At 35.2% G+C, this 27,867-nt stretch overlaps 1 protein-coding gene across 2 annotated transcripts in view; it reads left to right on the top strand.

The window, feature by feature from the left end:
- Positions 1-27,440, top strand: part of ugt8 (UDP glycosyltransferase 8) — a 28,257-nt gene extending 817 nt beyond the window's left edge. The window contains exons 1-6 of one of the 2 annotated variants that reach the window (XM_048197587.1): positions 1,598-2,714; positions 8,754-9,580; positions 14,605-14,747; positions 20,376-20,452; positions 22,565-22,784; positions 24,617-27,440. In XM_048197587.1, the coding sequence (XP_048053544.1) occupies positions 8,756-9,580; positions 14,605-14,747; positions 20,376-20,452; positions 22,565-22,784; positions 24,617-24,977 (1,626 nt within the window). In that variant the 5' untranslated portion in view covers positions 1,598-2,714; positions 8,754-8,755 and the 3' untranslated portion in view covers positions 24,978-27,440. Of the gene's footprint in view, positions 1-1,597; positions 2,715-8,753; positions 9,581-14,604; positions 14,748-20,375; positions 20,453-22,564; positions 22,785-24,616 lie in introns of those variants that run through there. The other variant, XM_048197586.1, reaches the window with a different exon arrangement.
- Positions 27,441-27,867: the final 427 nt, after the last annotated feature.

The raw sequence follows: 27,867 nt of genomic DNA, 5'->3' as shown, positions 1-27,867 counted from the left end.
TAGTTTAAGATGAAATAAATATTCTAGTCTTCAATGTGTTTTTATTACTGTTTTGTTGTAAAATGCTACTATTACTACTAGCCTACTACTAATAAAATAATGTTTCTGGATAAAGGTTATTTATGGTTTCTAAATGACATGTCTTATAACCTGTGAGATGCCTAATGACATTCACAAAAAGACTAGTTTATATAGCCTAAAGAAACAAAATAAAGTTAGCCTATCGGGGTCAATGACAAAGAAGGATGTCCAAGGTGAGATACACACACAAAATAATTGGTCCTAAAGATGTCAAATCGTGTAACCAATAAAAAAATACTAAATCACTTTCCTATCTCACCCCCCCCGAGAAATCAATTCATTATAAAACATGTGTATTCAAATCATGTATTTATTTTAAATAATTTAATAGTTACAGACCAAAAAAGAGAGCATGACCAACTTGGTGAATGCAATTATAATTGTGCTAATATTCTGCCTTGCACAGTTTACAGTTTCTCTCTAAACATAATATGTGATTTACATTGTCCCCACTTCAGTGCTGGGGGAGTGCCCCATGTAATGTAATGCATAATAATAGTATGAAAAACTCCCAGCACTTATACAACATTCATTCTCATTCATTTTTCCATCTTGTCAAAGGAGTATCATTTAAAGGGCATAGTAAATGTGTGCAGTGGGGGGAGGGAAGATCCTGTTAGGCCAGTTTAGGTCTGTTGCTATGAGCGTCTGTTGTTTGGACTTTACCTTACAGTCTGCTGTCCTGATACCTTTGTGTGCATTGTGCAATTCTAGTGACAACCACTAGGATTGATCAGAAATGGCGTGATCGCAGAAGTTTTTTTGTTTTGGGCAGAGATTTCTGAGTCTCTGTGTGAGATATTATTTGAATATACACCAATTTTATCTGATTTCCGTGATACTTGGATTTACTGTAAGATAAAATCAGCTGTTTTGTCCTCTTGTATGAATAGAGGACATCTTTTCCTTGAAAAGGATGTGGCGGGTTTTGAATTTCTTTGCATATTGAAAGTCCATTCGAACTCGTTGACCACACGCAAAGCATCCATTAGCCAATCACTTATTCTCACTAACGTCATTCTTTCCAGGTATGTAGTGTCTTTAGTGGGGTCTTTAGTGGGGTTTTGTTGTCAGCATTAAGCTCTGAAGTGAATTGTTAATTTGCATGGTCTTTTTTACCACGTGAGGTCCTGGAATGAGGTTGTTACTGGTGTGTGGTGTGTCAGTTGTGTCACCCTAGTGGAACATTAGAGATTTCGATCAAGTTCATTTGTTGCCTAATTTACCAGAAAAAAAGGCCTTGTCACGGTTATTCACCACTGTTTATTTTGTGAGTCCTGTACCTTTTGTCCAGTTGTATTGTATCAAAAATAAAACAAAATAAAAAGCACATAAAATATGATTTTTTTTTTTAAGCCTTGTTTGATAAATAAAATAAGCTTTTTTTTCATGAGCGGGGAAAACCCCCATTTATGGTTAAAGAAACCCAGATAACTCCAAAGACGTATTCACACTGATCACCCCATGCATGGATTTGTTCTTTGATTGATTGTCTGGGTATTCATTACCCCTTATCAGGTAGCATAGTTGTCATAATGTGTCACCTGACTGTAACGCACGTGTGTTAATGTGACTTCAGGTCTTGAAGGCATATAAAATGGCATGATGATATCATCAAGCCATGCCTGCTTGTGTAAATAACCTTTCCCCTACTCCTAGAAAGTTCATGTTTAAATGCATAAATATGACACATACACTATTTAAATGTAAAATGCAGTGTTTCTCTCAGAAATTTTACTGTTTCTGTGTAATGAATAAAGACGGAGTTGGAAACGGTTTGTTCTAAATCACAAATACCCTCTTCAGTTAAATAATGTTTTCATAAAAGTAGTGCTGTACATGACAAACAAATTCATATTAGTCCAAATTTTGGCAGTGACTTCAAAACCTGGGTGTTTTTCACTTGTTATTAAGGACTTTGAAAGGCAATTTTGAGATAGATCGATAACCAATATTTAATTTAATTACTTTTTTATTTTCTTAATTTTTTTGACCATTTAGGTCACAAAAATTATAATGTAATAACAACAATATTAACCAATACATATTAGCGCATATAATGTTTTTATTGTTGTAGTCTAATGATCATGCAGTTATTATTATGTCATAAAGCAGTATCGTATTTGTCATCAAAGGGAATACTGGTTGATTTTGAATCCAGTTTAATAATCGGTAGTGTAATCAAGAAAATACACTTTTATCGAGTTTTTTTTTTTAATTTGGCAGCCTAGACAATGTGATCACATTATCAGATTTATCGTTCATCTCAACGTTTTCCATGTGTTTAATAGCAAATGATTCTCCTTTCTTATGGGCAGGAAACCTGAACCATCCATTAGTAATACAAGCTATGACGTTGCTAGGGTACAGCTTGACTCTGGCAGGGTTGCCATGGCAACCATCAACAGTCTGGTATAAAAAAGTTGTAATAGTGATAGCCCACCTGAAACTGAGAGAGCCAAATGGTGGAAGGGTCACGGTAGTAACAACAGCTGTCATTTAAAGCTAGAGAAATGGGAAATATACCCGAACAGCTGGCTTATATGGCCGGGGAAACATACCCTCTGAAGTCTCCGTCGCACTGAAGCTTTACTGTGTCTGAAAACCACTAAACACCTGTTTCTTGCTTACAGGTAGGAGTTTCATAGATTTATTTCACCATACTTTACTTGTCTTATTATCTAAAGGTATATTTCACCACACAAAATTCTGTCATCATTTACTCCCCCTCAAGTTGTTCCAAACCTGTATAAATTTCTTTGTTCTGCTGAACACAAAGGAAGATATTTGGAAGAATGTTTGTAACCAACCAGATCTCGCCCTCCATTGACTACCATAGTCATTATATCTTCCTTTGTGTTCAGCAGAACAAAGAAATTTATACAGGTTTGGAACAACTTTGGTTTGGAGGGAGAGTAAATGATGACAGAATTATCCTTTTAAGGACAATCATTCTGTATAATTTGGGAACAGAGCGGTTTGTAAATCTTAAACACAGCAGCAATATTCATAGCTTACACTGTTACTGACAGGGACGTTGCTTTTGTTTTTAGAGAAGATTTTTTCGTGCAGCACACTGTTGATTTAACTATCTGAGGATAGAGACTTTTGGCGAACATCATTTGAAGGAACACCCAAAATAAAGGTACAATAGTTTGAAAGGATGCAGTTTATAAACCCAGATCACAGAGGGTCCTGTCCACAGAGACAGTGTGGAGACTTCATTAACAGAATAAAAAGCCCTCTTTCTCATTACCTTTTGGTTCTCGCCTCTTGATTTACCTTTGTGTGTATCTTTACCTTTCTTCCCTCACACAATCACATGCACCTGTTTATTGGATCCCCAGGCTCATGACCTGCTGTAGGATCTGTTCTTTAATTAAGGTGTGAGACTAAAGAGAGGCTAACGATGACAGATGAGAACCGTCTTAGGGATTGTTTAAACCTATTATTAAAGTCTGGGGCTGTTAAGGCATGCAGACATTTCCTGAGAACCAGTGCTAAATTGGTCATTTTTATTGATTTATTGTATTTCTAAGGCTCAAATGACTTTGTTCTGACAGGCAACAAAAACAGAATTTTTGATGTGTCCAAAAATTATATACACTACCGTTCAAAAGTTTGGGATCGGTAAGATTTTTAATGTTTTTTTAAAAAAGTTTTGTCTGCTCACCAAGGCTTCATTTATTTAATTAAAAATACAGTAAAAATAGTAATATTGTGAAATATTATTACAATTTAAAATAACTGTTTTCTATTTGAAAATTTTTTAAAATGTAATTTATTCTTGTGTTGGTAAACCTGAATTTTCAGCATCATTACTCCAGTCTTCAGTGTCACATGATCCTTCAGAAATCATTCTAATATGCTGATTTGCAGCTCAAGAAAAATGTACTGTGTACAATTGTACAAAATATTTGTGTAGAGTTTATTTGAAATATAATCTTTTGTAACATTATACATGTCTTTACTGTCACTTTTGATCAATTTAATGTATCTTTGCTGAATAAAAGTATTAATTTCTTTTTAAAAAAATAAAATAAAAATAAAAATTCTTACTGACCCCAAACTTTTGAACAGTAGTGTATAATTTTACAAAAGCTTTGTGTTTCAGATAAATGCTGTTCTTTTGAACTTTATATTCATCAAGGAAACCTGAAAAAAAGTACACAACGGTTTTCAACATTTATAATAATAAGAAGTGTTTCTTGAGCAGCAAATCAGCATATTAGAATGATTTCTGAAGGATCATGTGACACTGAAGACTGGAGTAATGATGCTGACAATTCAGCTTTGCCATCACAGGAATAAATTACTTTGTAAAATATATTCAAATAGAAAACAGTTATTTTAAATTGTAAATTGTTTCACAATATTACTGTTTTTACTGTCATTTTAATTAAATGCAGCCTTGGTGAGCAGATGAAACTTATTTTAAAAACATTAAAAATCTTACCGATCCCAAACTTTTGAATGGTAGTGTGTGTGTGTGTGTGTGTGTGTGTGTGTGTGTGTGTGTGTGTATATATATATATATATATATATATATATATATATATGCATATATATATATATATATATATATAAATATACTTTACAGTAATTTTTTGGTCATATAACATTTAGGAAAATTGTGAATCATTTTATTTGGCCATTAATTATTCTTGAGAAACATGTACAGTAATTAGAATAGACTTAGAGGTATGACATTTTTAAAGGGATAGTTCACGTTATCCCATAATTTACTCACCCTCAAATCTTCCCAGGACTATCTTTTTTCATGTTCATGAGATTGTCGAGTTCCAGCAGAAGGGTGACCTCTGACCCGACGTAGATTGTAGGAGTAGCGCAAGCTTAGGTGAGAAGTGATGAATGCGGAAGCGCAGAGGATAGAGCAAAACAAAATGGCGGTCACGAATTAGAATTCTAAAATGAGAAGTTTTAAAGAAAAATGTTGAAGGATTTTGATAGAAGAGGAGCAACGTCATACATCTCTCTTGTGAACGTGTGTGTACAGCCATTGCTGGAAGATATTTTTCTTAAAATAACCCATCGCTTCGCTTCAGAAGGCATTTATTAACCCACTAGAGTTAGATTACTTTTATGATGAATGGATGCGCTTTTTGGAGATTGAAAAACTCGGTGCACTATTTAATGCCATTACAAAGCTGGATATCATTTAATAATTAGAGCCAGGATATTATTTAATATAACTTCGACTGTGTTTGGCTGAAAGAACAAAGTCATATACACCTCGGATGGCCTGAGGGTTAGTAAATTATGGGATAGTTTTAATTTTTTGGTGAACTATTCCTTTAAAACAGAGATGTTTCATGTCTCTGATTTAAACTTTAATAGCAAAAACAATGTTCCGTGATTCAGTTAAAACTGTCTCTTTTAGTCAATCGATTCAAAAACTTTTGAACGTTAGTGTGTATATATATGTAAATATTGTTGTTCATTATTGTATATTGTTCTGCATGTAAATAAAAATTATGAAATATAATTCTTCCTTGTGTTCATTTTGTTGAAAAGAGTGTGATTTAACAATTCTAAAGATTTAACAGTTCTAAAGATCAAATTTGGAAAAACAAATAGGACTTGCAGTAAACCCATACATTTTTCAGTATAGTTGGGAGCACAAGGAGGCTATTTTGTGTGAAATATGTATGTAAAGGTAAAGTGACTTATATGCAGTGTTGGGCACGTTACTTTAAAAAAGTAATTAGTTATAGTTACTAGTTACTTCTCACAAATAGTAACGGAGTTAGTAACTGAGTTACATCATTATAAAAGTAACTAATTACCAGGGAAAGTAACTATTGCGTTACTTTAAAAAAAATAAAATAAAAATAAAAATATGCCAAATAAATTGAATGCCCCCAATATTACATATAAGTCTAAGAATACATTATTCTTGATGCGACTCCTGACTCATGATCCGCTCTTGCTCACGACATGAAATTTCTCTGTACTGTGTTGGTAGCCATTAAAGAAAACGTAGTTTCATATTTATGTTTAAATAGTCCTATGTTATGTTTTAAATCCATTTGTTCGATTATGAAAAGTGAACAGCATGAGTAAGATGCATCATAAGAAGCGCAAATATATCGGGAGACATGGAGTGGGTCAGATAAGATTTTAAACACTTCATTAAGTTTTGTTTTGTAGAAAGCCTTTCTTTAAAGTGAATTTCGTTTTGTAAAAATTGTATCTTAATTTTAATCAATGTTTCATCTACCAATTGCTTTGATTTAATATATAACAAGCAAATATAGCAGACAATAAAATCATGACATGTTTGCGCGGGCGCGATCACTGGCGCGTGAACTGGAGCTCGTCTTATAGGCTAAATGAACCGAAACTCAGAGGCTGCTTGCCTCGCAGACATGAGAAATATATCTATAGAATGCTTGAAATATCTACTTTAACGAAAATGAAGTTATTAAAAACGAAAAGAAAGAGGCTACTCTGATTATGTAGCCTAATCCGAATGAAATGTGCATTATCTCTCTAGGCGCATCCATATGAGCAGATGATCAGCAATGAGAATCAGCAATGTCAACTTCATCTTTGCAACCGACACTGATTCAGAAAACATTACTTTATTAATAAACAATTCAAATGTCTCCTTACTGTTTTTGTCACACTCATAATCATTACTTTTGCCGGTTCTTTATGGCAATTATGCGTGCCCTTGAGTGCATATAGCCTATATTATGTAAACGCTCCTTATTATGGTTTATTCTCTCCAGTATTTAAGAAATTAAATTAATATAAATGTGATTAGTCAACTAATAGCTTAAATGAACAACTACTAGTCGACTAGAAAAAAAACTCATTTCACATATTTTCGATCAAGCATCAAAAAAGGTATTCTGGTTTGAGCTCGCGCTTCGCGCGCATGCTCTGACAGACACACACACAGCGCATCATACATTATTATCAGTTTAAAATTATATTTGTGTATGACTTACCGCAGCACACACCAGAGAAAAATTTTTTGCAGGTCCTATGGCTGAGAGAGAGCTTACTCGGATGAAAAAGGCTTCAGTGAGCTCAATTATAGTAACGCGGCATTTTTTTTGTCAGTAACGGTAACGGCGTTGTAACGGGAGAAAAAGTAATTCGTTTGATTACTCGTTAATGAAAAAAGTAGCGGCGTTAGTAACGCCGTTTATTTATAACGCCGTTATTACCATCACTGCTTATATGTATGCTTACAGATTACACAATGAACCTTGGTCATTATAATAGAGAAAATAATCTACAGTGTTATAGGCCTATACATACAACCTCAGTCATGACACACATTTGCTATGACACACAGAGTACACAGTGTGTGTGCTGGTCATGCGGGTTGAATCAGTCTCTGGTTCTAAATGCTATCCATTTGATGATTTAGAAAATGTGCACTTTTATGACTATGCGAAGGCTTTGTTATTGAGCTGTAATTCAGGTGAATGGTCAGAGCTCATAAAATTTTGAAACACAGTAAAATTAGCAACAATCATTAACAATTACAGTTTTTTTTAGTACTTAATGAGTCAGATGTTGTTATTTTTAATAGTTAATTATGTAAACAATCTCCAGGTCATTCTGAGGCTAAAAAAAAAAGATACTTAACTCAATTCAATTATGGATCGTAGTCCCACACAATTGAAACATGTTATCTCTACTCAAATACTTGTAATAATAATAATAATAATGCATGATGAACTTAATTGAATTGAGTAAACTTAAACGTAAATATACATGTCCAAATAACTTGTTTCAATCAAGTTCATCCTACCTGAAGTATTAGAGTAAAAAAAAACATGTTTCAATCACATGGAACCACTGTCAATGATTTTACATTGTCATAGCAGTGGCTTTATTAAATTACTTTATTAAAACAATTTATGTTCTTGTTAGCACGTCCCAACACATGGTCTACACTTCACCACAATGGTAACCCCCTAAAAACAGAAATAGCATAATAGAACATTAATAAGTCTCTCCAGTTTATCATCTTGATTAAAAATGCATAAAATATCACTTTATTTCATCATATATTCTCCCTATCCAGTACCGTGCAAAGCATGATGGGAAGCAGAAATCCTGTTCCTATTTTCAATGATGCTATTGAAACAACTAAAATCATTCATGTAGTCATTCATGTTAAACTTGATGAAAGAATTGTGTTGAGTTAACTTGTTTTAAGTAAATTGAACAAGCAGCAAAATTCATTTTTGACCTACAGTACCTGTTCTTTCAAAATGGAAACATTGAGTTTACCCAAAAATTAACCATTTCAGGTCAGTTTAACACGATGCAATGATGTTTGAATGAGAAACAAGGGTGTTAAATCAAAATGAATTGTTTAAATAAAGTGAACAGAATAAAAAAAAATCATTTTTGAGAGTATGCTAGCAGCTAATACAAAAGGCTAGCACTAAATACTGTACCATTAATTCCATTTATTGTTTTGTGATAACAATTCCACTACAATGCTAACAGAAGACTATAATGCACTTTCAGTTTGGACATAGAATTGCTTAGCATTGCTAACATTGTAACAGGCCTCAGTTATGCTTTCATGGATGCTAAGATGTTCTGATTTATGTAGTTGCTCAGTAGGGTTAATAATAGACAAGAGTCACTAATAATGTTTTCTTTCTTTCTTTCTGCAGTCATGAAGTCCTTTCTCCTGCTTGCCACATTAATGTGGTGTTTAGCGACAAATTTCTCCTGGGCAGCTAAGATAGTGGTAGTTCCTCCAATTATGTTTGAGAGCCACCTGTATATCTTTAAGACCCTGGCTTCTGCTCTCCACGCAGAGGGCCACGAAACAGTTTTCCTGGTCTCCGAAGGTCGGGAGATCCCACCTTCCAACCATTATCGTCTCCAGCGCTACCCTGGAATCTTTAACAGCACCTCAGCCGATGACTTCCTCCAATCAAAAGTTCGCAACATCTTTTCAGGGCGTCTCACAGCACTGGAGCTTTTTGACATCCTGGACCACTATTCTCAAAACTGTGATGCCGTTGTTGGGAGTGCTTCTGTCATGGAGCAGCTAAAACATGAACATTTTGACCTCCTGCTTGTTGATCCCAATGAGATGTGTGGATTTGTCATAGCTCACATCCTGGGTGTCCAGTACGCAGTATTCAGCACAGGATTGTGGTACCCTGCTGAAGTTGGGGCACCAGCACCTCTGTCTTACGTCCCAGAATTTAACTCTCTACTAACGGACCGTATGTCATTGTTGCAACGGGTAGCTAACACAGCAGTGTACCTGGTTTCCAGGTTTGGTGTCCAGTTCCTGGTTCTACCCAAGTATGATCGCATCATGAGGAAGTACAACATCCAGCCATCGGTGTCCATGCATGATCTGGTTCAGAACAGTCGGCTCTGGATGCTGTGTACTGACCTGGCACTGGAGTTCCCACGACCCACTTTGCCACATGTTGTGTATGTAGGGGGCATCCTCACCAAACCCCCCAGCCCCTTGCCTCAGGTAAGAAACCACTGCTATTATATTTAAAACATTCTCTAAACATTGCTATGTTTACTCCTACTACTCACTTTTAGGGATGCACAAGCTATCGGTACCATAATAGGGTGGCCCAGTAGTGCACACATCATAACAAAATTTAAAAAGCAAAGTTAACATTCAGTGGAACCAAGTCAAAACACAATGGAAATGCTAGTTTACTACTACAAGGCTAAATTAAGTCATCCATATCTATGGCACTGTTAGAGTTGAATGAGCCAAGCCACAATACTGAACTTCCCATATGGGCCAATTCACACACAGCCGCCTATTGTGCAGTCAACGCATTTCATACTGATGTTTCTTGGCTACCATAGAGGATGTGTTAATGCTAACATTCTGGCTTTATACTGTAGGGAATGATCAAATGAAATCCAAATTTTGAACCTTTTTTACTGTACCTGTACTTTTTTATGGACACTTGAATTGCTAGCATGAATGTTAGCTTTAACATTTAACACTATGATGGCTAAGAAAGGAACGTTTTGTTGTGGCTTGATTCCATTGTGTCATGGCTTGATTCTGCTGTGTTGTGGCTTAACTTTGCTGTGTTAACTTACGTTTGCTTTTTTTTATTTCATTGTGTTATGCACTGCTAAGCCACCATAGCATTCACTGTCAGAGAAAATGTGCAAAAATTGTACCTTTAAGGCTACAACAGCTTATCACTGGGGCAGTACCATTAAAGGATCATATATGCATCTTATTTACCTGTAAAGGTCCATAGATGTACCTTATATTACCATTATTTTATTTTTGTGGGGTCCTATCCTAAAATGAGGGGGCCACTAAAATATATTGGATCCGTGCATTAAGTCTTAAAGTGACAGCAGCGTAATATTCCTGCTGCTGTCTATGTTAATCAAACAGCAAAAGACAAAGAATCACTCACTACTCTTGACTGAATAACTTTTGTAATTTTAATAAGGAGTAGACAATATTTAATTTATACAGTGCAGACTATGAAGTGTTATTTTAATTTCTGTTCCTGAACTACTTTTAGAATTTCCTGAGAAACCTTAAAGGGTTAGTTCACCCAAAAATGAAATTTCTGTCATTAATTACTCACCCTCATGTCTTTCCACACCCTTAAGACCCTTATTCATCTTCGGAACACAAATTAAGATATTTTGATGAAATTCGAGAGGTTTTTTTTTAAATTCCTCATAGAAAGCAACATTTGCCACATTCAAGGTCCAGAAAAAACGTGTTATTTTTGTTTTGTTTTTTGCGCACAAAAAGTATTCTCGTTGCTTTATAACATTAAGGTTGTACCACTGTAGTGACATTAACTATTTTAACGATGTCTTTACTACTTCTCTGGACCTTGAATGTGGTAATGGTGCTTTCTACAGGGGATAAAAAAACACTCGGATTTCATCAAAAATATCTAAATCTGTCTTCCGAAGATGAACAAAGGTCTTACGGATGTGGATTGACATGAAGGTCAGTAATTAATGACAGAAATGTAATTTTTTGAGTGAACTAACCCTTTAAAGCACTGTTTAATTCATTTGTGTCTTTTTTCTAGCTTATTGTTTTTATTTGTGCTATTTCTTGCAATTTGTTAATTTGTTCTTATTGTATTACTGACTGCTCACTTGTCTTTAATAATGTTTGAACTTTATAATAAGCTAGTAGTTTTTGCTGTGGTAACGAAATTGGAAGCATAAATTGTGATTTCACTGGTCTCAAAAATGTTTGTGTCATGAGCTTATTTATTAGATTAACTTATTGATTAGAGTTACATGGGTCACTGAAAACAATAACATACAAATATTAATAATAAATAACTTAATTAATAAAACACCTAAACTACTCTAGCTCAGCGGCTATACCATTTACATGACAAGGCAGAGACTTTGAGAGCGATTACTAAAAATGATCCAACAATTCCTGTTCGAAAGACAACAGGGAAAGATTATTTAAACACAAAGTTGTTGTGGATGATCTCAAAGTTGATTTGACTCTTGAGAAAATTCTTTCAACACATCAAGATGTCAGGCAGTGTGATCATTATCTTTTACAGTCTTGAGACTCACGTTTGGGAAGACATCCGGTGTCCAAAACTTCTATGAGGGAAAAGACAGAACAGTGACCATCTTCTACTTTCCTACGCAGAAGTAGAAAGAAAATGCGTTGTTCCTGCTTCTTCAAATGAAACACCATAGTGTTCACATGGCATCCTCAGTAAAAAAAATTCAACGAACCTTTCATTTTTTATTTTAAACAATCAGAAATATGGGGGGCGGACATGTAAATGAGGGGGCCAAGGGTACTGCCCTGAACTTTAATATAAGCTGATGACTGATAAACTTTACTGAGAGTGTTTCTTTAATAGTTTAATAACATTAAAAAAATGTATTCTTTAGCAAATACCATAATGAATATCTATTTTTCATACTGTACATTATAAAGTGATGCCTAAATTCAGCATTTACAGTGTTTTATTGTTCATTAATTTCAAAATAGAATTTTAATACCGATGCATCCCTAATCACTCTTTTTGTTGTCTACTAGTGCACATTCTAAATGGCAAGCTTATAAACAGTACATTTGGATCAATTTAAATACCAACATGTGTTTGTCTGCTCAACAATCGACTGTTAGGATACAGTTACAATTACTGTTCCAAAGTTTCCTTGTTCTTTCAGTAAATGCATTGTGCACACATGCAGTTCTTTTGACTCTTGTGTTCATGAATGCCAAGAAAATTACGTCATGAAATGGGGATCAACTGACGCAGGAACCTCATTTTCATTTGATCTTCAGCCTCACAAATGCCACAACCCACTCTCTCTACTAACAAGTGACCTAGGTCCACCTTCCACTTTAATATTCATTAGGCCTGATGTGGTGAAAATGTGCAATATGCAAGTGGCTATGTGATATTTACCAAGTGATATTTACATTAAGAAAATATCCAGTGTATTTAAGTCATTATTATCTCTGTGTTCAGTCTGATTTCACCCAGAATGATATGAAGTTTTGATTTTGCCATAAGGGCGTTATGCTCACAAAGGCCATTCTTATCAATGCGGGTGATTGCGCGGAGCTGTCCATTGAATAGGAGTGGGGGGTTCTGAGCCTAAGCTTGCACTTTTGGAATACCAAGCGCCCAAATGGCCTCATTGTATGCTGTGGAGCCATAATGCAAATAGTGTGTTTGTCAGTGCAGAGTGTGTGTGTGTGTGTAAATGTGCCCATTGTGGGGTGTGTATGAAGGACACTGAGACCAGTGTGTGAGGAGCGGACAGTCAGTGCCAGGCCAATGCAGGCTGTTCAGCTGCAGCTGGACTGCTTCAGACAGCAAGAAAGCAGTTCTTACACAAAACCCCACTCATTCTGATGCTATGCTAACTGCTAACACAAAAGGCTAACACTTTCATTAGTCCTATATTTTTTTCTGCTAAAAATTGCACTACAGACACAACAATGCACTTTTTGCTTACCATAATGCACTTTCAGTTTGAAAATTGCATTGCTAATATTGTAATAGGCCTCAGTCAAGCTTTCATAGATGCTAACATGCTAACACAAAGCCTTACCCATTCAAAAAATGCCAGATAAAAATCTGATATTAAAGCAATGTTTAATATAAAAATCAAAAGCTAAATCCCAAAATATGAACCAACACTTTTACAGCACTTACATGTTACTCATAATAATTTAACTTTATAATTTGAGCTGTAAATCTGTTTAAATAATCTTTGTGTGTGTGTGTGTGTGTGTGTTTGAGAATAGGTTTTCTAAGTGGATGAACTTCTGGTTATGTTTGCTCCATGTAAACAGTGCTTTACACATAGTAACTCCATGTCCTTTTTATGGCAACCTATGGCACATATTGTGTGAAAGTTACTAGGTTACTGACATGATATCAACATTAGGTTCACAAAGTTAAAAGACTGAATACATCTGTTCATAAACAGTCTCAGTAAATATTCCCATTATTAAATTATTATCAGAACTCTTAAGCATTCATCATATGAAGTTTTTTTTTTTTTTTTTTTAATTAATCAGGTGACGTTGGAGATGTGTTGAATGTGATGACAGAACACGTCTTTAAATAACAAAATATCTTTGGGTGACACCACTGTCACAAAACTTGTCTTTTTTTGTCATTTTTCCACTTTGGCGTTTAATATTAACCACACAGTGTCTTCTTTTAGGCTTAACTTTGTGGTAATGTTCTGCTTTAGGTGGTTTATATGACGGTTATCTTGTGTTATCAGTGTTGTTTGGTCAATATTCTGTGTTTTTTTTTTTTCTTTTTTTTTTTTGGTTAATGTGTATGTTAACTACATGTATATGTAATCTAAGTTTTTACCCAGTGTTGGTTATTAAGGCAGAATAAAGTCATTCTGCACTTTATATGCTCCAGATTGCTCTCTGTGGATGTGCCAAGGTTTAATAAATCTAAAGTGTGTTTGACACACCTGGTCTAAAGTCTAGCTTAAAAAAAGACACTGACATTTGTACACCATGTTTATTCTATTTTCCATAGTAGTGACATAACCATTGGTGCTATTTGAAAATGCCATTTCTCTGTGGTTGACAAAATAGGAAAAACTGGTTTTGAGAAATCTTGATAATGAATGTTTCAGGTTGAGGGATTCCTAAACATGCAGTATGTCTATGACAGAGGTAAAGTAGCTTGATACACGTCCACACCTTAAAACCATATGAACAAAATGTTTTCACTTGTTTATAATTGACAGTTGTAAGTAATGCCTTCAAGCCTTGGACAAACTAGGTTTCAATGTGCTGGTGAACACTGATACTGAATTTCTACCAATCAGGAAATTAGTTTTGTTGATTTAATTTATATGCTACCACATGAACATCTACCATGAAACATATGCAATCCTTTGAAATGTTTGGTCTGGCTTTTGATTTCCATATAATGTTGAATTGCTGTGTCTTGCGAATATAGTCAGCACAAATTTGGTGGACTGTTGAACTGTATTGTATTCGATCTGTGTGTACAGGACTTTGAGGCCTGGGTGAAGGATACAGATGAACATGGTTTCGTGGTGGTGTCGTTTGGTGCAGGAGTCAAGTATCTGTCAGATGACATTGCTCAGAAACTTGCAGGAGCCTTGAGCCGTCTACCCCAGAGAGTCATCTGGAGGTACTGCCATTCATTCTTTCATTCATGAGATCGGTGAACCATTTTACCAACAGATCAGATCACCTGCGTATCATTCCATTAAAGTTTTTTCTATCACAAAGTATCCATTGGCAACCGATATGGTGGTGGGCCACTGATAAGCCTGTGGCTACAACTATCTATTTTGTTTTCCATTTCCAAACCATTAAACCCTCATTCAAAATGATCTGATGGTTTGTTGGACTTTCTAATGGTTTCTAAATGCAAAACTTCATGAATACATTTCGGACTAAAAGATTGTCATATAGCATGTACAGACTCACTTGTTATACTGAGAGAGTTGTCAATAATTAGAAATGATGTCAGTGTTTGTTGCCAACAAATGTAGGCCAACTTTATCGCCAAATTGGAGACCCCAATAAATCCTAACAAATCTTCTTCCTTATTTGGAGGTGGAGGGACACTTAATCCTTCGAGATGTAATGGTAGTTCACAGGTCATAATCCAGGGAAATTAAAATTTTAAAAAGACAATCTATAAAAGATTATGTAATCATTACTCTGATCATAATTTGGTACTGTGGTATGTTGTGTTTAAGACTTTCAGAAATACACTTTAATTACAATGTGCTCAGAGACAAATGATCTCTAAAATGGTATACAAATTGCCTTTGATACTCTCACCTTAAATTATATAGGAATTGTGTATAATAGGAGTAGTTCACCCAAAAATCACACTTCTATCATTATTTACTCATGTTATGAACTTATATGACTTGGAATTTTTAAAGATTTGTACTGGTTCCTTTTTTAATTACAATGAAGGCGGACTATCTAAAAGTAGTTCATATTATGTGCTATGTTCCAAGTCATCTGAAGCCATATGATAGTTTTGTGTGAGGAATTGACCAAAATGTAACTTTGCTATGAATATAGAATAACATTACTAATACTGTAATTATGATAATTTTGTAACCTTTTTGAAGCTTGAAAGCCTCAGTCCCCATGAATAATAATGGCATGGAAAAGAGCAACCAGCACAAATTTCCTGCCATGAAAGAAATGTTGTATATATATTACACTGACTCAGTTGATTAAGTAAACAATGTTTGATAGCACCAGCTTTTCTCTGCCCGAGTCATGCAATAAATCTGACATATGCAACCAGTTAAAGGCACAATATGTACAGTAGGATTTTTGGATTAAAATATCCAAATCCACTAGAACAACGTTATTTATTTTGTGTACTTACATTATCCCAAATGTTTCCAAGAATGTTAAAATCCAGAGAAATATGCAATTTTAACCAGGACACGGGCTGTGTCTGTGCGTCGCCTATCGATGACATCATACCCGTGTTACCCTCGATTTCCGGAAACACACCATGGAAACACCAAAGACGCATTATATTATATTTGCATTAAATATGAGAAACTGTTTGGATTCATTCATCGACTGAAAACTAATCATGTTATATAGCTTCTTGATTAAATCTCGTTTTCTTGATTTACCACAAGTACCATGTTTTACCATGACTCATATCGATCAAGCTTACTGCAGTGTGCAACAATTGTCTCATAGCAGCTGCCAAGCGAATGCACTGAGTAGCATTATAACAACTTTCAACACACAAATGTATCTAATATGATAAACAGCGCCGCATTACCCCACATGCGCTAAACCAAAAAAAGCAGAAACGGCGACTGTGGCATAATAAAAGTTCCACTGCTCTCGAGACGTGTCGCGCTCGTCTCTCATTAGCAATCGCTCCAGCGGCCCTGTGATCTCCCAGATGAAGGTTAGTTTTAAAGTAACCAACAGTTTAATTTTTAACAGTTTGCGAATGACTCATAATTGTATCCTAATTTAGTTATTTTGTGTTTGGTAACGAAGGGCCTACTTTGCATCAGCAACACTGACTCAATGACAAACAAGTCATTCATAAGAAGACAACTGATGGGACCTGTATTCATAGCAACTAGTTTATAACTAATTAATCAATTGATTGTTAATCATAAATATAGGGGGCTGCTGCTCGGTATAATAGTTTTCAAGAACATTATGTAAATTGGTAAACTATTTAGCCTAGACTACTAAAATGAACACCAAAAGTCTGGGCAAACTATTGAGTAAGCATGAATCAGAGGCCGCATTTTTATGATGTCATCATGTAGACTTCTTACAAAGTATTTTAAAAATACAAAAATACAAAACATTTGTGATACAAAATATTAACCCTATCAAATACAAATTACAAAATACTATTTTGTATTTGAAATACATGTGTCATAAATACTGCCCATCCCTGTATGTATGTATATATATATATATATATATATATATAGCAACATTTATATAACAGTTTAGGATTTGAGAGGTGATGCTCATATTAGATATAGTGAAAAATATGTCACAAGGGCAAGTAAACTTTCAATATCTCATTGATGGAATTTTGTTTCTTTATGCCCACATTAAAAAAAATTAAATAAAAAAATAGTTCTTTCCTCTTTATATTTTCCTAATTGCAGCTGCATGTTTATAAATAGCAGCACCTTTTGTTGCCATAGGCATTCATATTGTCATGACTCCTGTAGTCATGCCATATAATCTCAGTTGCTTTCTTGTGTTCATGCAAATGTGCCATGGCAAGACTTTACTAACGAGGATGCTGTTGGGAGTAGAAATGCCCAGGGAACGCACACATATCAGCTAAATACAATGTACAGATAGACAAACACGCTCCAGTAATCCACAAAAATATACCATTTTGTTACGTCATGAACATATGGTCTGAACTCTTTCTCTCTGACATGTGCATACGTTTTAGTAATGGTAATTAGAGTCACTGACTGCTGTCAGGTTTCTTAGTAACTGTAGAATGTTTGTCATTAGGTTTGGCACATAATGGCCCTATGTGCGTTTGCCTACTAGTGACAGAGAAGACATATCCCGGACCTTTACTAAGTCTTAAGCCAGATTTTAAAGGTGCTCTTGATTCAAAAATTGAATTTACCTTGGCATAGTTAAATAACAAGAGTTTAGTACATGGAAAAGACATACAGTTAGTCTCAAACCCCATTGTTTCCTTCTTCTTATATAAATCTCATTTGTTTAAACGACCTCCGAAGAACAGGCGAATCTCAACATAACACCGACTATTACGTAACAGTCGGGGTGTACGCCCCAATATTTGCATAATGCCAGCCCATGATGTTCCCAACATTATAAAAGGCATTAGACAAGGGCAGCCAATTAACGTCTGGAGCTGCACACAGCCGAATCATCAGACTAGGTAAGCAATAACAACAGCGAAAAATGGCAGATGGCGCAATAATAACTGACATAATCCATGATAGCATGATATTTTTACTAATATTTGTAAATTGTCTTTCTAAAAGTTTCATTAGCATGTTGCTAATGTACTGTTAAATGAGGTTAAAGTTACCATCGTTTCTTACTGTATTCACGGAGACAAGAGCCATCGCTATTTTCATTTTTTAAACACTTGCAGTCTGTATAATGCATAAACACAACTTCATTCTTTATAAATCTCTCCAACAGTGTAGCATTAGCCATTAGCCACGGAGGACAGCCTCAAATTCACTCAGAATAAAACTTTAACATCCAAATAAATACTTTACTCACATAATTCGAAGCATGCATGCAGCATGCATGACGAACATCTTGTAAAGATCCATTTGAGGGTTATATTAGCTGTGTGAACTTTGTAAATCAGTGCATTGTTAATGATGCCCCAAAATAGGCAGTTAAAAAATTAATTTAAAAAAATCTATGGAGTATTTTGAGCTGAAACTTCACAGACACATTCAGGAGACACCTTAGACTTATATTACATCTTGTGAAAGAACGTTCTTGGGCACCTTTAAAGCAAAGGCTTCATGTAATCTTCACTGAAGAACTATTGTTGTTGGTTTAATTAGTCATTTAGCAGATATCCAAAGACTTACAGTATTTATTTCTTAAAGTCAACGTGAAATTACAGTTGACCAGGCTATTTAATTTCTCAAAACACATACCTTTCAAAAGTTAATTTGGGGTCTGTAAGATTTTTTTAATGGTTTTGAAAGAATTCTTTATGCTCACCAAGGGTGCATTTATTTAATCAAAAATACAGTAATATTGTGAAATATCACAATTTAAAATAACAATTTTTTGTATATTGTCATGTAACTTTTTAATGTGATAGCAAAGCTGAATTTTCTGCATCATTACTCCAGTCTTTATGCAACAAACTTCCATATTCTGTAAAACAGGCTGCATCGCTTCCAGTTCAGGTCTTTTGCATGTGCTTTGTAAAATATATATTGTTTTATTCAACATACCTTCAAAGGAGCGAGCAAAGATGATCATAAACAGTGTCCATCGCATATGCAGTTTGATGTGTAAAAGTTTTTTTTAAAAATTCTTCTCACTAACATTTAGAGATTTAAATCGAAAAAATGCCAACAATACTATCTAGGTTAGCTGATTACCTTAGAAGTCCATAGATTGTCATCAGTTCGTACTGCCACTTTCTCCGTTAAGCGAATGCAATGAGACTGGTTTTTCTTTTTGTTCATGTGACTTTCGGCATAACATTTCTTATCACAAACATTTCTTATTATTATCAGTGTTGAAAACAGTTGTGCTGCTTTATATTTTTGTGGAAACCATGATACTTTTTTTTCAAGATTCTTTGATGAATAGAAAATAGGAAAAAATCCTTTGTTTTAAATATAAATCTTTTGTAACATTATAAATGTCTTTACTGTCACTTTTCATCAATTAAATGCATCCTTGCTGAAAAAAGGTATTTAATGTCTTTTTAAAAAAAACCTTACTGACCCCAAATTTTGAACAGTAGTGTGTTCCTGATGTTCTTGAGCACAATTCATCAGTGCATGTTGTTCTAAAGAATAAATGTTTGTCGTCGTAATCTGAAATTAATTTCCTTTTCCGCTGATGTCACCTAGGCCGTGTGGTCAGCAAAAACTGCTAACCAATAGTATTATACTGTAGATATTTTTGCCATTGTTTTAGGCGACTGTTGTAGGAAAAGCAGCCTTTCTACACTTCTATACCAATTGTTACCACAGTAATTGACTTCAACTTCCAGGTCCCATCCTACATAGTTTTTGCTCTTTGAATATTCTGTTTTATTTGGAAATCTGTCACTTTACATAGTCAAATGGGTTTTGAATACAGTTTCATGTTGCATTCAGTGACATGCTCAAAAGTATAATGGTTATTGCTCTTGTTTAAATATGTTTAAATATGGCATGCATTACTGCACTTTGTAGCCTTTATAAGCTCTGAAGGAAGCTGTGGGGTTGATTGGTGCTGGTTGATCATCTTTCATCTTTTACTTTTTATTTGCCTTCTGAATGTAAGCTTTGTTATTAAACTAATCTATGCATGCAAAATATTTGGTCTCTGTCTCTCTCATACTCTATGTCTCTAATGTACTTTTTTCCAGTATACCTCACTCCCCTGATCTCACAGTGTATCTATGATGCTTTGAATAACTAACAAATTCTTCATTCTTGTCAGCTGACGATTGTCTCATTCACTAGCCCTAAGTGACCTAAAAGGTTTTTAATGTTTTAAAAAATGAGCTACCTGTATCTTACCGAATTTAATCTCTCTGTAGGTTCTCCGGAGTTCCTCCCCCCAATCTTGGCAACAATACTAAACTAGTGGACTGGATGCCACAGAACGACCTGTTGGGTAAGTATACATCCTATCTCTCACTTAATAAAATTACATTTGAATTACATTGCATGTTCCCTCTGCACTGTAAAAACAAAGGAATTTTTGTTCCAGTCCTCCATACACTACTGTTTTTTAAAAGACATTAATACTATAAATAAATTCAGCTAGGATACATTTTCTTTTTCATTTCACAAAGTATTGTATTTCAAATAAATGCTGTGCTTCTGTTCATTAAAGAATCCTTAATAATTATTATTTAATATTCAAATATTTGTAAAGAAATGTTTCTTGACCACCAAATATGCACATTAGAATGATTTCTGAAGGATCACGTGACACTGAAGACTGGAGTAATGGCTGCTGAAAATTCAGCTTTGCCATCACAGGACTAAATTACATTTTTTTTTATTAACAGTAATAATATTGCAAAATATCCCTGTTTTTTTCTGTAAATCAGGAAGTCCAAATCAAAGGATTTCATAACCATCTTCAAAAATCTTACCAAACTTTTATGCAGTTTTGCTTCTCACGTAAATTATACCTTGTTTTAAGGCTGTTTAGAGATTTTTAATGGAAAGCTTATTTAGAAAATTATTTTTATTAGTGTGTGTGTGTAAGGGAGAGAGAGAGAGCTCATCCTCCTCACTGCTCTTTTCTGCATCTCTTTGGATAATGTCTCTGTTGTATCAGAGGACACAAAGCCTGCGTGTTTGTTTGTTTGTGTGAATGATTTTCTGTCTCATTGTGCACCATGGGCTTGAGGTCACAGAGGACCTTTCTGTCTCCATCATTCTGTCTTTTCTCTCTTTCTCTCACTGTCTTTCTGCTGTCCGCCACACTTCCTGTTCTCTGAATGACCTAGTTGATACATCCTGTGCTTTGGTCTTCCATTAGTCTGGTCTGCTCATTCGACTAGAGATAACAACAAGAAAAAAGTCTGATGCACAAAGTCGATAGACAGGATGAACCCAAGGCATTTCTTCTCTGAGGACCCTCAGCAGTTTAACACAAACACTTACTTGTTTGAGGTTCAGCTGGGCTGAACTTCAAGATCAGCGACCCATGGTCTAAACTGTCAATATAAACAACAACAATTTAACATCCTTTAAAATCAGAGCCTGAAATGCACTTACACACACTGTATGCAGCTTTATTCATAAAATGAAACAGTCCTGCTTCATGTCATTACCAGTGAGAAAGTGATACACACCCCATCCTATCCGTGAGAAACCTCGGGCAAATTTACAAAAAAAGTATGCAAATGTCCCTTTGATTTTCCTATGTGTCATTTAAATGTATTTTTAAAGAGATATGCGAGTACTAGATGAGCTAATGTACAACTAGTGACTCTGAATTGGTCAATAAAACTCTTTGTTCATTGTGACTCATTCAGAGGAAGAAGTGTTAGCATGCACAGGGAGGAACGAGTGTAAAGGCCAGGACTGGATCATGTTCGGACAGAATCAACTGAATGAAAAACTGCTTACTATTAGATCAAGCTTGTTAACTTTTATTTTTATTAGAATTATGGGACTTTTACTTTATAGTTTTGGGAATTTGGTGAGGCACACATCACTATTACTGTTTCCTGAATACAAAACCCTCAATATTGATTTTGGGTGTGTAACTCATCTCACATTGTTTATGCATTATACGTGAATTTATACATCTAATCACTTATCGATGACAGGTGTGCCTTTACTTTTCTAAGCAATCAGACTGGCAGATGATAAAATGGGAAAATCAGTTAAAATGAAGGAGACAGGATATCATAAGTTGAGATCTTTATGGGCCAATAACCACCCAGAACACCCTAGGTTGTGCCACCAAGACAAAGACCACTTGCATTTTCTTCTGAAAATGTAAAATCTACTTTTAGTAATGGCATTTTTCATAGGAAATAACAGTTTGTATAAAACCATGTTGTTACCATGGTAAAGAGGATCCATCCATCCAGTAACCCTGTTGTTACTATGATCCCACTTAAAATACCACAGTTAAATGATGAGTACAATGCAGAAAATATGGTAAATATTGAGGGATTTTTAGTATTTGCTTGTAAACTGCACATTTTTCAATATAATTGTAGTTTTTTTCTCTCACATAGTATCTCTTGTTCACCCACAGGACAGACAAGCACACGGGCCTTCTTGAGCCACGGGGGCTTGAACAGCATCTATGAGGCCATGTATCACGGTGTGCCCGTGGTGGGTGTTCCGCTGTTTGGAGATCACTATGACACCATGACACGAGTTCAAGCCAAAGGCATGGGCATAATGCTTGAGTGGAAAAGAATGAGTGAGGATGACCTTTATACTGCCATGGTTAATGTCATTACAGACAAAAGGTAATTCGTGTGTGTATAAAATGCCTGTATAAAATGAATAAAGTGCATTGTTAAGCACTCGCACACACTATCTGCAGCCATTGTAAAATGTCGGTCAAAAAACAGGTAATACAAATCCAAACCCACACACAGCCAGGTTAATCTTTAATGACTGTGGAATTGGGGTTACTCAAGTTTAACGATAAACAAGACCTGTTGAAGACCCCGCAATGGTGTCAATATTTGCAGATCCAGAGTGTTTTAACAAATTCAATGGAGCCAAAGAGGAACATAGTCTAATAGGTGCTAGAGACTGAATTTTAGAGCTTTTAGTTGTATTAAAGGTGCAATATGTAGAATGTTCTGTCCGCTAGAGGTCTATTCAAAATATATTTTTGCTGCTAGAGGTCACCTATTCAAAACAAAGGCGTAGCTAGATGACGCCAAGTATGAGTGTGGAAACTTGGGACATGTGGTCTTCACCTCACAGCCGATAGAATATAACCGGGATAGAGATTACTGTAGCATGAAGCAGAGCAGGGCCGAGTGTTGTGGGAGCTGAACGAGGCCGCTGGAGCGATTGTTAACGAGACATGAATGCAACGCCGTGAGCAGCGGAACTTTTATTATTATTATTTTATTATTATTATTATTATTTTATTACACAGTCGCCGGCGCTGCTTCCACTTTTCTGGTCATGAGTATGAGGTAAAGCAGCTCTGTTTATCATATTAGATACATTTGACTGTGTTGAAAATGATGTTATAACGTTACTCTGTGCATTTGCTCGGCGGCTGCTGTGAGACACTTTGAGACACGCTGCAGTAAGATAGATCGATTTTAGAGTATCATATTAAATGCTGGATGGCTTGTGTTGATAAATGGCATGCAATTAATTTTAAAACGTAATGTATGATGGAGAAAATGCTGTATTACTCTTACTAAAAATAAAGATGCATCTGATTATGCTATGTTAGCTACTTCACAAAATAGTGTTTTTCTCTGAGGCATGGTAAAGCATGGTAACGTTACTCGCAAAAAAATCAAGAAAATTAGATTTAGACAATAAGACTAAACGTGTTGAGCTATATAATAATAATTAGTTTTCTGTCTATAAATGTATCAAAACAGTTGTTCCCTTGTCTATTAAAACATGTAAATATTAAAGCGTCTTTGGTGTTTCCATGATTTCTACAAAATAAAACCATAAACCGAAAGTAACGCGGGTATGACGCAGTTGACAGGCGACTCCTCACACGTCCCAGAGCCTTGGTTAAAATTGCAATTTTCTCATGATTTACAAATAGTTGGAAACATTTGGGATATTGTAAGTACGCAAGTGAACAAAATATATAACACTGGCCTAGTGGTTTTTGGATATTTTACTGCAAAAATATTACATATTGCACCTTTAAAGAGATAGTTCACCCCAAAATGAAAACTTTGTCATTATTTACTCACCCTTATATTGTTCAAAATCTGTATGACTTTCTTTCTTGCTTGAAACACAAAAAATAGATAATTAGCAAATAGCGAAATAGATTTAGCAGAATTTCCAAGATGTTTTTTCCATAAAATGAAAGAGGATGGCGACTGCACCATTTACTTTCATTGTATGGAAATACCTTTTTTTTATAGGATTTATTACTAACTAATAGATTTGAACTGGATTCACAAAAGGTGAAGATCAGATTTGTTCAAGTTGCTTGCTGATGGTGTTCATAGAACTTCAAACCTGAAGAATTATGTATGTTTAGGAAGAGAAACTATGGTACAGTGCCATCTTGTGGCCAAGATCAACATCCTGTTGGTGATGTACTTGTTCTGAAACCTCTCCATCTCTTTCTGTTAAGGTATCGTGAGCGAGCACAGTTGCTGTCTCAGATTCATAAAGATCAGCCTGGTCATCCAGTGAGTCGGGCAGTTTACTGGATTAGCTATATACTCCGTCACCGTGGCGGCGATCACCTCCGCTCTGCAGTCTACGAGATCCCCACCTATCAGTATTTCTTATTAGACGTCGCCGTGGTGATAGGAGCGTGCCTGCTTCTCCTTGGTTACTGCCTATACCGAATAAGCAAGTGCATCAAATCACGCATGGGGCGCGGTTCATCTGCAGTGGAGAAGGTGAACGGACACTGTCATAATGGGATTCCAAATGGCAAGCACAAAAAAAATGGCCATGTTAGAAGTACAGAGAAGAAACTAAAGTAAAGCACTAGGAGAAGTCAACACTAACGCTTTACTAAAGAGAGGAATTAACTACTCTTCACTCAGAGCAGGGCCTATCCAGGAAATAAATACATGGGTCAATAAAGAAACAAACCAACCATTATAACAATGTACTGTAAGTAGGAAGCCAAAGTAAGGAAGAATGGAAGGAAACCAGAAAACATAAATGGAAAACTCCTGAGGATGTTTTTTTCCCATTGAATGGAGTTAATGTTCAGTTGTTCAATGGTCCTGAATGTTGATTTTATCCTTGTGGAAAAAGCAATGGTTCTGAAGTTTAGAAATTTGTGGTTTTAACAAGAAGCTATTATGGGGCATCAGGTTTCACTACATCCAAATACATCAAAGATCTCTATCTATTTATAGAAATTTCATACTTTTTGCACACAGAGCACTGTTGACTGTTGTGCATTGAATTTAATTTATGTTCTATATTTATGTCTCACGCACTCCGTCCCTACTTCATTTTCATTTCTTTAGCAATGTTAATTCTTGGACATTAGCAAGCTAGCATATTTGCTAATGTTTATGTTGCCAGTCTTGCCTTAATCTTTAATTATGTCTAGCATGCTTTGCTAACTTACAACCTCAGCTAATGCTGCTAGTTGCTACATTGCTAGCTAGCTATGCAAAATGCATAGAGTCTTTGTTGAGGATAGTTGAACTTCAAATCTTGCTTCCATTTACAATAATTTGGGATTTGGAGCCAGTATACTGGTATACTAACATTCTTAGAACATCACTACTTTACCACTTTTCCCCTTTTGTTTTGTTGTTCTCATCTAGTGTCATTTAATGAATTGATAGCACAACTTTAGTTTCTTCAGAAGGGTGCAGATCATGTGTAACACCCCTTCACACAGTCCTCTTGTTGGGTTCAAATGAGCAAAATGATGCATTTTATTTCAATTAAGCCATTTAACCATACTATTCTGTTGCTTCATGGATGTTTAGGTTTTTAAGTCATGCACTCAGTTCATCTTTACTGTATAGTTTCTTTCATTAAGCAAATCATGCTTAAACAGGGGAAGGGTTATACAGTAGTTTTTATGTGTGAGTGCCTGTGTGTCTCAAAATGTCCCAAACAAACTAAATTTTTATTAGAACGCGTATCAGGCTAGTGTTGTTATCGAAGCAAAAGACTGTTTGCTTGTATGTTCCCACAGATCAATAGGCCTAGAGTGACCTGGAGGATTTTGGTACTGTAATTAACATATCCCATGGTGCTCTACTGCTTCTTTTCATCAACGGACGTTCTGTGAAAGGCAAAATATTTTTTTGGTAACATTTCAATCTAACATTTAGTTGTGCAACTTTTAAAAAAATGTTTTTAAAGTGGCAATAAACAGAACTTCTGCAAATTATTTGTGCGTTAAAGTGCATTCTCACCCTCAGAGTTTTTTTTTTTTTTTTAATGCCACTGGACAACTTGTTATAAAATCACATGCTGGTTTTACAACTCAATGATAGACTGAACTGTTGCCAGTAATAGTCTTGTTTTAGAAATGTATAATTGTTTTAAATGCACCGCAACATTTGAAACGCACTTGATTTATCAAAATACAAAGTGGTACATACGTTACAGTGAAGCTTTTATGAATGACTATGAAATTGTGGACATATTTAAGCCAGTAGGCATAGTTATTTGCATTATGTGGAGATTATAAAGGTTGTCAGTTCTTGAAAAGTGTTGTATAATACATTAGAACTGCACTGTCATGTTCTACCACTGTTCAGATAAACCATATTTTTCCCAGATCACCAAACACCATCACCGGCAAATCACCCTAAGAACTCTAAGAATCCAAATCAAAATAACTGAAATGAAAAATTACTGGAGTTATAAAAATTGGAAACTGTTTTTACCATGAGGTTTAAAGCATTTCTTCAGCCAAGCACTGTTTTAGACTGTCCATACTTGAAAATACACGGGCTGCAAATGCATCAGAGCTATGACTGGTAAAACAGTGACGCACTCTCGCACACTTTGAACATTATAATTATTTTGTAGTTGTTTGTTTTGTATGATTTTCAGTATTAATATTAGATGGTTAACAACAGAGGAAAGCTGCAGAAGGGCTCTAATACTAAAGGCTGTGTGTGTATGTGTGAGTGGTTATAGATTGTGATTTCATATGTGAAACGTATGCATGTACATTTGAATGGAGCCTATTTGTGCCCAGCTTTCACTTTATATACTGATAATTTAAAACCAATGTTCCAGTTCACTTTGAGTACATCAATGCCTTTCTTTGTCACTTGTAGTCTGTTTCCTGATTAAGTCCTTGTAGAATTAGTTGTTAAAAGCTGCTTGCAGGAGTTGTCTTTTTTTTCCATTTTTTTTTTTTTTTTTCATAATGACTTCACGTGTGTCTGTGTTATCATGTACATAAAAAGACAAACAAAAATACTAATGCTAAATAAACATTAAAAATTTTGTTTGCTTATTCTTGTCATCTGATGATTCTCTCTCGATTGTGATGTAAACGGATAAGAAAAGATGTTGCCACCCGTAACACCAATGGAAATTCAGCGAGCAGGTCTGAAAGTCACAGGGCACATACGTGGTGTTAAGTTCCACTGTCCTGAAGTCTCGGTTTTTCCCATGACCTCATTGATACTTGTGTCTAAATGATGATCCTCGTAATGCAAAATGTTCTTGCATGTGTGTTTGGTGCTATCAGGTTGATATGCTTTGCTAACTCGCTACTGCTATCCTGTGAAAATGGTAAAGCACTTTGATTTTATTTCAAACTGGTGTTTTGTTCTCCCATTGTTTTTCATAATGTATACATATTACATAACATATTTTTTTTTTCAACAATACATTTTGCAATAAAAAGACAGCAGGGTATTTTTCTGATTTCTTAGT

The sequence above is a fragment of the Megalobrama amblycephala genome, linkage group LG7, assembly GCF_018812025.1.
Source record: "Megalobrama amblycephala isolate DHTTF-2021 linkage group LG7, ASM1881202v1, whole genome shotgun sequence".
In the NCBI taxonomy this organism is placed as follows: Eukaryota; Metazoa; Chordata; class Actinopteri; order Cypriniformes; family Xenocyprididae; genus Megalobrama; species Megalobrama amblycephala.
This window is presented reverse-complemented; position numbering and strand designations above follow the sequence as displayed.